The 13,024-nt window shown below is 44.5% G+C and overlaps 1 protein-coding gene across 1 annotated transcript in view; it reads left to right on the plus strand.

The window, feature by feature from the left end:
* Positions 1-11,931, plus strand: part of MOV10 (Mov10 RISC complex RNA helicase) — a 37,488-nt gene extending 25,557 nt beyond the window's left edge. The window contains exons 17-22 of the mRNA XM_032217570.1: positions 14-208; positions 3,116-3,181; positions 6,961-7,086; positions 8,951-9,039; positions 10,302-10,417; positions 11,378-11,931. Of these exons, the coding sequence (XP_032073461.1) occupies positions 14-208; positions 3,116-3,181; positions 6,961-7,086; positions 8,951-9,039; positions 10,302-10,417; positions 11,378-11,445 (660 nt within the window). The 3' untranslated portion in view covers positions 11,446-11,931. The remainder of the gene's footprint in view (positions 1-13; positions 209-3,115; positions 3,182-6,960; positions 7,087-8,950; positions 9,040-10,301; positions 10,418-11,377) is intronic.
* Positions 11,932-13,024: the final 1,093 nt, after the last annotated feature.

Here is a 13,024-nt window from a genome sequence, read left to right on the forward strand (position 1 = left end):
TTCTTTTTTGCAGAAATTTCCTATCATCTTCCATGGGGTCTGTGGGGAAGACCAGCAAGAAGCGAGGAGCCCTTCATTTTTCAATACTGCTGAGATTAGTGTGTTGATGTATTATCTCAAGAAACTTCTTCTGGAAAATCAGGGCAAAAAAGGACAAACCAAAATTCCTCCCAAAGAGATTGGTGTCATCTCTCCATACAGAAAGCAGGTGAGACTTTCTTCAGTTGACTAAACTAGACTCTTTTCTTTCAGTAGTGGCAAACCCACAGTTTCTTCACGTGGTCAAAATGTCCTCTGTCTGATGTAACCAGATGATTTCTCAATGGGTTCCATGCCTTAATTTTCAGGAGGATGCAAACTGTAGCATCGATGAAACACAGTTTACAGCAGTGACATCAAAATGCATCAGTTATTCCAGACATGGGGTTTGTTTTGACAATTTGCAACTATCCTACATTATGCCTTATGTTCTCCATATGTAAGCTTTGAATAGCATTATAGTGCCATATAACAATATGGATTAGATGCAGGTTTTGGCAGTTTGCTTTGTGTGTGGGTCGGAGGGGGTGCAGCAGTTGGTGATGCCGCTGTGGTTTGACTTCTGGATGGTGGTTGCATTTCATCTATGGGATGGGTTTGGGTTTGAGTCTGGTGAGGGTGATTGGTGGTTGCGTCCTGTGTTGTTCTGGGTCCGGAGTTGGTTTTCGTGGCTGGGACTCGTTTGTTGACTATTGCTAGTTTCCAGATGGCTGGTAGGCGGGAGGTATTGTCACGTTTATTCATGTTGTGGGGGTGTTTCTCTATTTCAATGGCTTCCATAATTATTCTCTTGTTGAAGTGTTCAGTTTGGGAGATTAATTTGGTTCTTTCAAAATCAATTTCATGTCCTGTTGCTTTAAGGTGCTGGAAAAGGGAGGAAGTTTTTTCTTCTTTTCTGACTGCATTCTTGTGTTCTGCGATGCGTGCATTTATTCTCCTATTAGTTTGTCCAATGTATGTGGCTGGGCAGATTTTGCATGGTATTTCATAGACTCCTTGGATTTCTAGCTGAATCTTGTCTTTGGGGTTTCTTAAGATGTTGGCTATTTTTTGGTCAGTGCAGAAGGCTGTCTTGATATTATGTTTGTGGAGAATTTTGCTGATTTTATCTGTGGTGCCTTTGATGTAAGGGTGGAGGGCGATGCTGTTGTCCTGTTCTGTGGCTCGGTTCTTGTGGGGGTGTCTCCTTTTGGATTGTTGGTAATTGTGTTTTTTTTAATCCGTTGGAAATTAATATGTTTCTGAGAGTGTGTAATTCAGTTTTCAGGTGGTTTTTGTCGGCTAGGCGTTTGGTTCTGGAAATGAGTGTCTTGTCTACAGAGTTGATCTGTGCAGAGTGGTGATAGGATTGTGCGCTTAAGTAGCGGTTGGTGTGTGGTTTTTTTGGTAGATGGTATGTCCTAGGGAGCCATTGGGTTTTTTGTAGATTAGGACATCTGGAAACGGAAGTTGGTTGTTAGCTTCTATTTCCATAGTAAATTGTATTTTGGGGTGTAGGCTGTTGAGATGTGTGAGGAAGTTGTCCAGTTTTTTCTTCCCATGTGGCCAAATTACGAAAGTGTCATCTACATATCTAAGCCAGAGTTTGGGTTTTGGTAGATGGTATGTCCTAGGGAGCCATTGGGTTTTTTGTAGATTAGGACATCTGGAAGCGGAAGTTGGTTGTTAGCTTCTATTTCCATAGTAAATTGTATTTTGGGGTGTAGGCTGTTGAGATGTGTGAGGAAGTTGTCCAGTTTTTTCTTCCCATGTGGCCAAATTACGAAAGTGTCATCTACATATCTAAGCCAGAGTTTGGGTTTGAGTTCAGATTTATCTAAGGTGTTGGTTTCAAAATGTTCCATGTATAGGTTTGCGATGACGGGTGAGAGGGGTGATCCCATAGGTGCGCCTTCTATTTGTTTGTATCTTTGTCCATTGTGGATGAAGTATGTGTTGGTTAGGCAGTGGTTGGTGAGGTCCAGGATGTGTTTAGGGGGTTGTGTTTGTTTTGGATAGCTGTCAAGGCTTCTTTAATAGGCACTTGGGTGAAGAGGGATATGACATCAAAGCTCACGAGTATGTCACTGGGTTGTAGCTTTTGTTTCTTTATTGTTTCTATGAAGTGGAGTGAGTTGTACGTGTGAGGTGATGGATTCTGTGTAAGGCTGAAGTTGTTTGGCAAGAAATTTTGGCTCACCTCTACAGAATCAGACCCAGAACAACACAAACGCAACCACCAATCACCCTCACCAGACTCAAACCTAACCCATCCCATAGACCAAATGCAACCACCATCCAGAAGCCAAACCACAGTGGCATCGCCAACTGCTGCACCCCTTCCGACCTCCACGCAAAGCAAACTGACACACACCGTGAACACATGGCCATACCGCAAACTCGGAGCCAAACCAAAGCCCGGGATGCTACACCTCAGCCATCTGCTGAGGACATTACATCACAGAACTCAGAAGGTTACAACACAAAGGCTCAGGATGTTACAATGCAGCCAACCCACCAGGAGGTTGCAGCACAGGACTCAGGATATCACTACGCTCAGGATGTCATCACGCAGCCCATTACCCAGGTCGTTACAACACAAAAGAACAACAGGCACACAGCTAGTACCTCAGCCACACAGGATGCTACGAAACAGCTGACTAATCTGCAAACATCAACTCCATCAACTAATCAAAATGTTACAATACAGCCAACCAATCTGCTTACAGCAACAAGGCCAGCACTCCACACACACACACCAATATTTATAGAGGGACGGCAGCTCTGATCGCACTTTGATCGCACAGGCACAAAGCTGAAGGCATCAGCCTAAAGATGACGAGTGGGATCTCGCCGAAACGTCACCAAGATACTCTCAATCTTACACGGGAAAAGACCTGAATACGCCAAAACCTGCATATATACATACACACACACACACACACACACACACACACACACACACACATATGAAAAGGCAAGTGTTCCACATCTGCAATGTGCATTACATTAAAAATCAGCATTACAATGATTTCATCTCTGCTGAGGACCAATTGAACTAAGGACTTATGATACACTAATTTCTCTTTCTGCTCAGGTAGAGAAGATAAGAAAGGCCATCAATTTAGAATTGAAATCCCTGACGGGGATCCAGGATCTAAAGGTGAGTTCTGGACCAAAGGAGTCTTGATTATTTACTGTTATGTCCTGTAGCTCAAACCTACATTGGTACGACCAGGTAGGATCTAATATGCTGCAATAGCAAAGCATGCACAGCTTCAGTTGGATTTTTCTCTTTTGAAAAAAAAAATCCTTCAGTACTAAGATCCAGTCATCATACCAGCCTTTACTGTAATTTTAAGGTTCATACTAAACATTCAGAAACCAGGATGAACACACATGAACAATGAAAATACAGTGAAACTTTGGGAAAGGTGTATTTATTGTAACAATGTACTAAAAGGTTCTTCACATCTCTGCCTGCACCTCCTCAAGAGTACCGTATTTTCACCCATATAACCCGCCCACGCAAATAACCCGCCCATGCGAATAACCTGCAGGTTTTCAAGATCGTGTAAAATGTTTCCCGTATACCCCGCCCACTTATATAACCCGCAACGAGTAAGCCATCGGCAAACATTACATTAGCGCTATTCCATCGGACCTACCCATTAAAACCAATCGGAGGAGAAAGCCTGGGCGAGCTGGGGAGGGGTTGGAGGAACTCAAATCAAGGGAGAGATCTTGAAATTCAATAGGAAAAAAAAATGCTTGGGTTTCGGGACGCCTTCGTGAAAACCCCGCCCCTGGCTATGGGCGAAGCGACCAGGAAGAAGCAGGAGGTGAGAGGAAGCCCGGATTCTGGAGCTCCTCGCCTTCTCTGGGCTTGGAAGTCCGGCAGGAAGGGAAGGGGAGGAGGCGGCGGCGCGGCTGTGGCTCTGTTTTCACACACACACACACACCCTCCCTCCTTCTTCTGCTTTGCTCTGTGAAAGGGCTTCACTGCCGAAGCATTTTGGTTTAAAAAAAAAAAAACACAACACCGTCCCTTTCTCTCTCCAGTTAACAGGGCCAACCCAAGTGGTGCATTTTATCTGGGGGACGACACACACACACACACACACACGACACGTGCGGCAGGAGGAGCGGCGTCCTCCGCGCTCTCGGCTGCCACAAACGCCACGCAACGAGGGAATCTCCTTTTGGGGGGGGGTGAGACGCTGACAGAAAAAGGGCAAGCAAAGGCCGCGTGAGGCGGCCTTGAGAGCTCCAAACGACCTACCGTACTCCGTTTTCACACACACACATACCCTCCTTTCTTCTGCTTTGCTCTGTGAAAGGGCTTCACTGCCGAAGCATTTTGGTTTTTTTAAAAAAAAAACACCGTCCCTTTCTCTCTCCAGTTAACAGGGCCAACCCAAGCGGTGCATTTTATCTGGGAGATGACACACACACAGGAAAGTGTGCAGCTGGGGGGCTGGGGAGGAGAGAGCATCTACCGTTCCTCACGGGAGGCACTTCGAGCCCCGCCGTATCTGAGAGGCTCTTAGTCGCCGAGCGGTTTTGTTTTTTAAAGCCGAAGGGCTCGGGGCTGAGGGCAGAAGAAGGGCGACGGTCGTTAACGCCGTCCGCCTGAACCTCGCCGCATCCGGCTCTTTAACGAGGGGGTCCCTTTTGCTCCTAGCGTTTGCGAAACTGTGGCTCTGGGAACTATAAAAGGGGATAAACAAGTTTGGAGGCTCCGTCGTCGCTTCCTCGCTCTGCCAACTGGCTGGGTGTCGAGAAGGTGCCAAAGAGGAAGAGATCAAATGAATCACCCGAACAATAACAAAGGAGCGGAGAAAGCACCAGATCCTCCCCCCTTCACGAGAGGGAGAAATCCGTTTCTGGCTTCTTTTTTTGCTCCCTCCCTCCCCTCCGTGCCTGCCAGAAGGGAGCAAAAAAAGAAGCCAGAAACGGATTTCTCCCTCTCGTGAAGGGGGGAGGATCTGGTGCTTTCTCCGCTCCTTTGTTATTGTTCGGGTGATTCATTTGATCTCTTCCTCTTTGGCACCTTCTCGACACCCAGCCAGTTGGCAGAGCGAGGAAGCGACGACGGAGCCTCCAAACTTGTTTATCCCCTTTTATAGTTCCCAGAGCCACAGTTTCGCAAACGCTAGGAGCAAAAGGGACCCCCTCGTTAAAGAGCCGGATGCGGCGAGGTTCAGGCGGACGGCGTTAACGACCGTCGCCCTTCTTCTGCCCTCAGCCCCGAGCCCTTCGGCTTTAAAAAACAAAACCGCTCGGCGACTAAGAGCCTCTCAGATACGGCGGGGCTCGAAGTGCCTCCCGTGAGGAACGGTAGATGCTCTCTCCTCCCCAGCCCCCCAGCTGCACACTTTCCTGTGTGTGTGTCATCTCCCAGATAAAATGCACCGCTTGGGTTGGCCCTGTTAACTGGAGAGAGAAAGGGACGGTGTTTTTTTTTTAAAAAAACCAAAATGCTTCGGCAGTGAAGCCCTTTCACAGAGCAAAGCAGAAGAAAGGAGGGTATGTGTGTGTGTGAAAACGGAGTACGGTAGGTCGTTTGGAGCTCTCAAGGCCGCCTCACGCGGCCTTTGCTTGCCCTTTTTCTGTCAGCGTCTCACACCCCCCCCAAAAGGAGATTCCCTCGTTGCGTGGCGTTTGTGGCAGCCGAGAGCGCGGAGGACGCCGCTCCTCCTGCCGCACGTGTCGTGTGTGTGTGTGTGTGTGTGTCGTCCCCCAGATAAAATGCACCACTTGGGTTGGCCCTGTTAACTGGAGAGAGAAAGGGACGGTGTTGTGTTGTTTTTTTTTAAACCAAAATGCTTCGGCAGTGAAGCCCTTTCACAGAGCAAAGCAGAAGAAGGAGGGAGGGTGTGTGTGTGTGAAAACGGAGCCACAGCCGCGCCGCCGCCTCCTCCCCTTCCCTTCCTGCCGGACTTCCAAGCCCAGAGAAGGCGAGGAGCTCCAGAATCCGGGCTTCCTCTCACCTCCTGCTTCTTCCTGGTCGCTTCGCTTCGCCCATAGCCAGGGGTGGGGTTTTCACGAAGGCGTCCCGAAACCCAAGCAGGAAAAGGGAGAAAAGGAGCCCGAGCCACCGAGCCAGCCCACTGCCGCGAGGAAAGTGGTCGTCCCAAGCTCTCCCTTTAGTTAATCTGTGTAAAATATTTTACGTATACCCCGCCCACTTTTATACCCCGCAGGGGGGCGCTGTGCATGTAAAAAACGCATATAACCCGCGGGTTATATGGGTGAAAATACGGTAGTCCTCAGTTAACTGTGGTTATTGGGACTGGGAATTCAGTCACTAAGTGACACTGTTCTTTAATTTGATGCCATGTGACCATGCTAACTTAACAATGGCTGTTGCGACAATCCCAGTTGCTGCCGTTAAGCAAATCCCACACAGTCACAGCATCCCACCATCCGGTGATTGCCATTTGCAACCTCTTACCAGTTTCTATCTGACTTTGCTTGTTGGAAGCTGGCAGTGAAGATCACAAATGGTGGTCACCTAATTGCAGGATGCTTTTACATCCTAATTGCAAGCTAGTTGCCAGGTGCCCCAATTATGATCATATGACTGAAAGTTGGGATGGTTAGAACATCTAGAACAGGGGCCCCCAAACTTGGCAACTTGAAGACTGGTGGACTTCAACTCCCAGAATTCTCCAGCCAGCTATGCTATGGAGAATTCTGGGAGTTGAAGTCCACAAGTCTTCAAGTTGCCAAGTTTGAAGACCTCTGATCTAGAACCTCATTCAGCACTATGGAGTGAGATGTCATTCAACAAAGGCTACTTGTATGATTCACAATTTGGGAAACCCAGATGTAATGAAAGGAAAAAGCCCCCTGCTAAGCCCATTTATCACTCTAGAGTTCCATAACTCCGTAACTCATAAATCCTAGCTAGAATTCTTTTATGTTTCTGCACTTCAGGTGGGCTCTGTGGAGGAATTCCAGGGTCAGGAGCGGCGTGTGGTGCTCATTTCAACAGTACGCAGCAGCAGCAATTACTTTGGAATAGATGAAGAGTTCAACCTTGGTTTCCTCAATAATCCCAAGGTATCACACCGATCTGTCACATGCTGTAATCTTTCGCACATCCGGGGCTGGTTGGCTTTTTTTATGGGACCAAAAAAGTCCAGAAACATATCCTACCAAATGACTCTTCCTTTTGGGGAGCCATTAGAGAAACTATAACAAAGTAGTTATAGTTTACTAGTTGCCTAGTAAATTTATTGTTTATAATTTAACTTGTGAATCAACCCATTTCTGATTATTTAAGAAAACTTGGATAAATAAAACATAGGTTAGTATATTCTGTATACATTTCACATATCTCCATATTATATTTCTGTAGCCCCTGGTTTGGCTTAGAAATATAGGAAGAATTCCAGGAAAGGATAATTAACATTATCTAATGGTTCTGATGCTCAAAACCATTTATATATAAGACTGCTGAGACTACTGTAAATCTCTCTTTTAGAGCAGGACTGTGTGTGCTTTACACAGGGATTTCATCAGTTGACATTTTTACAACTTTCTTTAAACACCTTTATGGTACAAGCAAAGTTTGATTTATCTTCCCAAAGCATTTTAGAACAAAAGCTAATATAGCCTGAAGCTCTGCAAAGTAAGAGTTTCTTAACTCTTCTGTACCACCAGGTGGTGATCCTTAGTTAAGTTCAAGACTACTTTTTATTCTCTTTGTCTTGATTCACAGCAACTATATGGGTAAATCTCTGGAATTTTCATAGCAACCATTTTAGAAGTGCAGGCAGACCTCAAATTACAAACATATTTGGGAACAGAAAATTTGGTAACTAAGCAAAACAGTCATAAAGTGAGATATCATTTGACTGCTTCACTCAACAACCACAATTTTGACTCTCCCCATTGTGATCATTAAGGGGTGAGGGTGGCCTGGCACAAGCTGTAGGACCCACTTGTGCACAGAAACCTGCCATGATTTGGAAGGCCTCGGTTGGCTACAGGACCCACTGACATGTGGGTTCCTGCTGTAACTCTGGATGCCATGGCTTGCTCCCCATTACACCAAGCCTGCGAGAAGTTGGTTGATTACAGATCTCACCAGTGTGTGGAAAACTGCTGCAGACAGATAGGCCCAGGACTTCCCCTGACTTCACTATGCCTGGGGTGCCTTGATTGGTCACCAAACCCAGCAGTGTATGTAAATTGTTTCACTTACACCTTTGTGTTTTTCTGCAGCTGTAACAGGCACCCTTCGTACAGAGGCCACCTTGCAGCATTCTGCAAGTGGGCACCATTGTCAGGATCGTCCAAAAGGCTTCCCCCCCCCCCCAAAAAAATATGCATGCTGAATGACATAATGGGCCCTTGCCTGCAGAATGGCATGAGGCGGCCTCTGTAGGAAAATCATACCTCACATTGGCTAGGTGTGCCGGTCAGCAGCTGCAGGAAAACACAAAGGTAGGTGGAGCAATTTATATGCATTACTCAGCTCTGTAACGGGCCAAGACATTCCAGGCATGGTGACTAGGTCACAAGCCCCTTTGTTCAGCACTACTGTAATTTCACTTTTTGGTCGCTGAAGAGTCGTTAAACTGGTGTAAAGTCACCCTGTTTGCTTTGTGCCAAAAGTGGGACCAAAACTCTGTTTTCTCCATTCTTAGTTCAGTTTCCTAACCACAGAACCAAGGAAAAGTGAACATCACCAATTTGGGAATGAAATCCCTGTTTGTAGTAGTTTTGTGTTAGATAAAGGCTATTTCTTAGAATATCCAGAAAATTCAGTTAGGAGATGGAAGTTAAGGAATCATCTTTAAGTGTCAATTATGAAATCTGTATCTCATACTTGAATGCGGAGAGCATGGAGGATTCTTTACCAGTGATCTAAGTTGTTAACTTTTTTTCTTTTTGTGTCACTCCTCCTTTTCATTTTCAGCGCCTGAATGTGTCTCTTACAAGAGCCAAGGCACTGTTGATCGTTGTAGGCAACCCAACTACACTAAGCACGGATCCATACTGGAAGGGGTAAGTGTTGGCCTCCTGAATCCTAATTATTTTTTCTCCTGCAGTGAATCAGAGGAACAACTGAATAAGCAGCGCTAGATATTCTTTTGAGATTTCCAGGTGAAGAGTTGCTAAGTTACAGTGCCTGGTGCTACATGAAAAGAAGGAATCAATCTTTCATCTAGATTTTATACTTCTATGGCATGAAAGTGCTACGTAGCCCAGTATTATCTATTCCTACAATCTTCAGCTTGAAAAGTCTTATAAGGCCTGTATTGAGAGGCTTATTTGCCATTTGGAATCTCATGTAATTGATTTGTGACTGCCTCAGTGACCCTGCCAATTCGGTAAGTCTAAAGAGGTTCTCAGTCATCCAGGTCATGGTTGTCCCAAAGGTGCTTTTTCAGGAGGCAACAAGACTTTCTTGTTATTTCTTTGAAGATATTTCACTTCTCTTTCAAGAAGCTTCTTCAGCTCTGACAGGATAGTGGGGAATGGAAGGATTTATATTCTCTGCAGACAAGCTGGTCATTTGTATCCTTTTAGAGGGTCACTGAAGCACTTGGAGGTTTATCTGTGTCCTCAGGGTCACCTGAGTAGTACTCCTGGTTCTTGTAGTCTGCAATTTGCCCCCCCCCTGGAAATCCATTTCTACTCCCACACTGTTGAAAGGGTGTTCATCCCAAATTGTGCAGCCAAAAGTCTGCAGAGACTCTTAGCCCTCCAGACCATGGCTGTCCCAAAGGTGCGCCCCTTAAGAGCCAACTGGACTTTTCTGTCCCTTCTCCAAAGACTCCTCACCTCTCATCCAAGAAGCCTCCCCAGCTCCAACAGGACATTGGAGAATGGAAGGATTCACATTCCCCGCAGGCAGCTGGTCACCTGCATCCTTCCAGAGGATCACCGAAGCATCCGGAGGCCCCTCTGTGTCCCCAGGGTCACCTGAGCAGTGCTCCCAGTTCCTCCCAGTCCACAGTTTTCCTTTTCTCTTCTGGAAATCCATTCCCACTCCCACACTATTGAAAGGGTGCTCATCCCAAACTATGTAGCTGAAAGTCTGTAGATTCTCAGTCATCCAAATCATGGTTGTCCCAAAGGTGCCCCTTCAGGAGGCAACTGAACTTTCATGCTTGTAGAGATTCTTCAAAGAAAAATAGTCCAGTTGCCTCCTGAGGGTTAGGGTTCGCAAGAGAGTGAGTTGTTTTAAGTCCAAATGTAACCTGTTTTCCCATTCCCAATGCTGATCTGCCTTAATTGCATTAATACTTCAACTATGTCCACAGGTTTCTTGACTACTGCAAAGACAATAAAGCTTGGAAGGGATATAAACACAGTACAGTAGACGATGGGTTGCCAATAGCAGAGCTGTCTTCTCTCAACATAAATGATCAGCCAGCAGGTAAGGAAAGGGCTGCAGTGTTGAAAGCATCCTTTAATTGTTAGTCATTCTTCGGATGTTTGGAAGAGAGCCAGTTTAATTCTTTCATTCTCAGAGCAGTGGTCTTGGGGGATAAGAAGGGAGAGTCAGCCCACAAATTAAGAAAAAATGAGGCTAAGCCGTACAACCTTAAGTTGAAGGAAGGTAAAAGCAAGAATTAGGAAATGTTCTGCCCGTGAAATAAGCATTTAACAGTCTTCTTAAACGTAGGCCAGATTGCAACAATATTGGGTCACGAGTCAATGTTCTAATTACTCAGTTGCTCCTCAATTGTACAAGAATTATAACCAACCCCCTTTGAGGTGTCCAGAATGCATGAAGCAAGAATTTTTGTGGTATTAATCTCAGAGGAATGAACTCTGGAAACATCATACCAACTTTTTGGCATGCAAAATGAGAGGGTGTGGACCAATTGGAGATTAGAGTTGGCAATTGTGCCCATATTATGTGGTGTAGGGGAGGTAATAGTTTTGTTAGCCCTAGTTATCTTTGCTCGGAAACCAGAACACTGGCTAAATGAAGATTTTTCAACTTCCCTGTGGGTTGGTGGTAGCATTGATGGCTCATAGGTTGGCGTGATTTGATTAGATTTTGCTGGTTGTCAGCATTCCATGATCAGCAGGCAGCTCTCGTGACTTGCCTCAAGTGTTTTAGAGGGAAGGGAAATTGGAATGTCATTGTTTAAGGGATGGTGTTGTTCTTTTATAAGCATTACGTAGACTGAAAACTGACTTCCAGCCAAAATCCAACTCATTTGCCGTCTTTGACTTTTCTACATTGAAGCTTTATGCATCTTGGAGAGAAGAGTTAAGCGCACCCCTTTAAATGTTCAGAAAGTTTGCCTGGTCAGTGCAAGGACAGCAAATTTCCTTCTCCTTTCTATCTGCCTACTTGCCTCTTCACCTATTACCTTCTCTGCAGGTAACAGCTTACAAGAGACAAGTTACATCCAGCAGCAAATGGAGCCACAATGGAGATGTGAACATTGAAACTAGTGCTGTGTGATCCTGGTGAACACAGCCTTCTTGAAAATTTCTGCAGGATTGACAGACCAGACAAGTAGTTAAATTTTATTTGATCTTCATACCTGCTATTTCTCAGGAGTAAATATCAGGGTTCCCAAAATTCTGCTTAAATAAATAAATAATGCAGTAGAAATCCATGTGCAGTTACCACTAATGACCAAATTATGTATGTATTCTTTCATGAGTGCCTGCACATTTGTAATGCTGAGAACAACTGCATATGGGCACCTGTAGGGTATGGTAATTGAAATATGTTTTGATATTTCAAACAGTGATTACATTTCAGTATCAAGAGATACTGTAGAGATTAGTAGAGATTATGAAGAATTTTGGGGAGAGGATAGGACAAGGGAAAGTAGAAACTTACCAAAACCTTGTTAAGTTTCAAGACTTAGATTTTATCTAATCAATTTTTGTACTAAATTTATTAAAATGCATTATAAAATTTAATTATGTATCATGATTCTGTATTAGTTGTAAAATTCTCTTGTTTCATCTTTCTTCTTTTTGGGTGGAGGTGAATAGCAAGAAGCAAGTTTTTAAAAAAAATCATTTTCTGCTTATATCCTGTTGGGATATTATACTGAAGGCAAAATACAAGCCAGTGTCCTGACAGAAATACAATAGAGAAGACTAACCACAATAGAGACCCATTCCTCCCAGGCATTCATATGAACATTTTGGCAGCCCCTAGCCTTTCAGGTTATGGAAGGAGACTGGCAAATACATTGGCTTCTAGTCCAGCTTCATACGTTGCAGAATTCAAAAAATCTACCTTCTATTATTTGTGAAAACATAAAAGCTGTGAAAATCCATACAAGGACCAAATTACAGAATTAGCATAAAACAGCAAGTATAGAATTAAGTCATATAAACTGTTGTCCCTGTACCCAAATGAAAGGGGGGGGGGAATGGGGGAGGGGAGTTTTTAAATACCTATCTTACAGCAAAGGCCTTCAAACTTGACATCTTGAAGACTTGTGGACTTCAGCCCCCAGAATTTCCCAGCCAGCATCATATGGAACATGACAGATGCTCATTCTTATAAGAACCCAGCCTGAATCACAATATGGGGAAGGACTTATTTTTTCCCCTTATTATCAGAGTGCCGACATTAAGTTTTTATCTACTTCTGGTTAGCCAAGTTGAATATACAAGATTCAAAAAACTATAATAGATTAAATGGGAGAGGAGGCAAAGTTGCCCATTTTCCGTTTCCTCCTCCTGCCTGGCATTACACAGATGTGTTTAATTTGGATTAACCTTCCCCCATGTGGTTCTGGGTGGGATTGAGAAATAATCTTTCTGACCTCTTAGATAGTGATGGAATTTATTTTTCATTTGAAAGATGCCTTGACTTCCGACTCAATTTTTTTCATTCTTGTGTTATACAGTGATGGGACTTTTTCAGCCTTTGGAACAGCACTAGGTAGAGAATTATTTAAGCACAAGACTTAGTTCAGAAGCACATAATTTTTACCCCAGATTAACCAATAGAAAAGCACTAATCGTCTGCAGTCATATTATCTCAAAGGAACAAGAC

Source organism: Thamnophis elegans, chromosome 5 (assembly GCF_009769535.1).
Source record: "Thamnophis elegans isolate rThaEle1 chromosome 5, rThaEle1.pri, whole genome shotgun sequence".
Classification (NCBI taxonomy): Eukaryota; Metazoa; Chordata; class Lepidosauria; order Squamata; family Colubridae; genus Thamnophis; species Thamnophis elegans.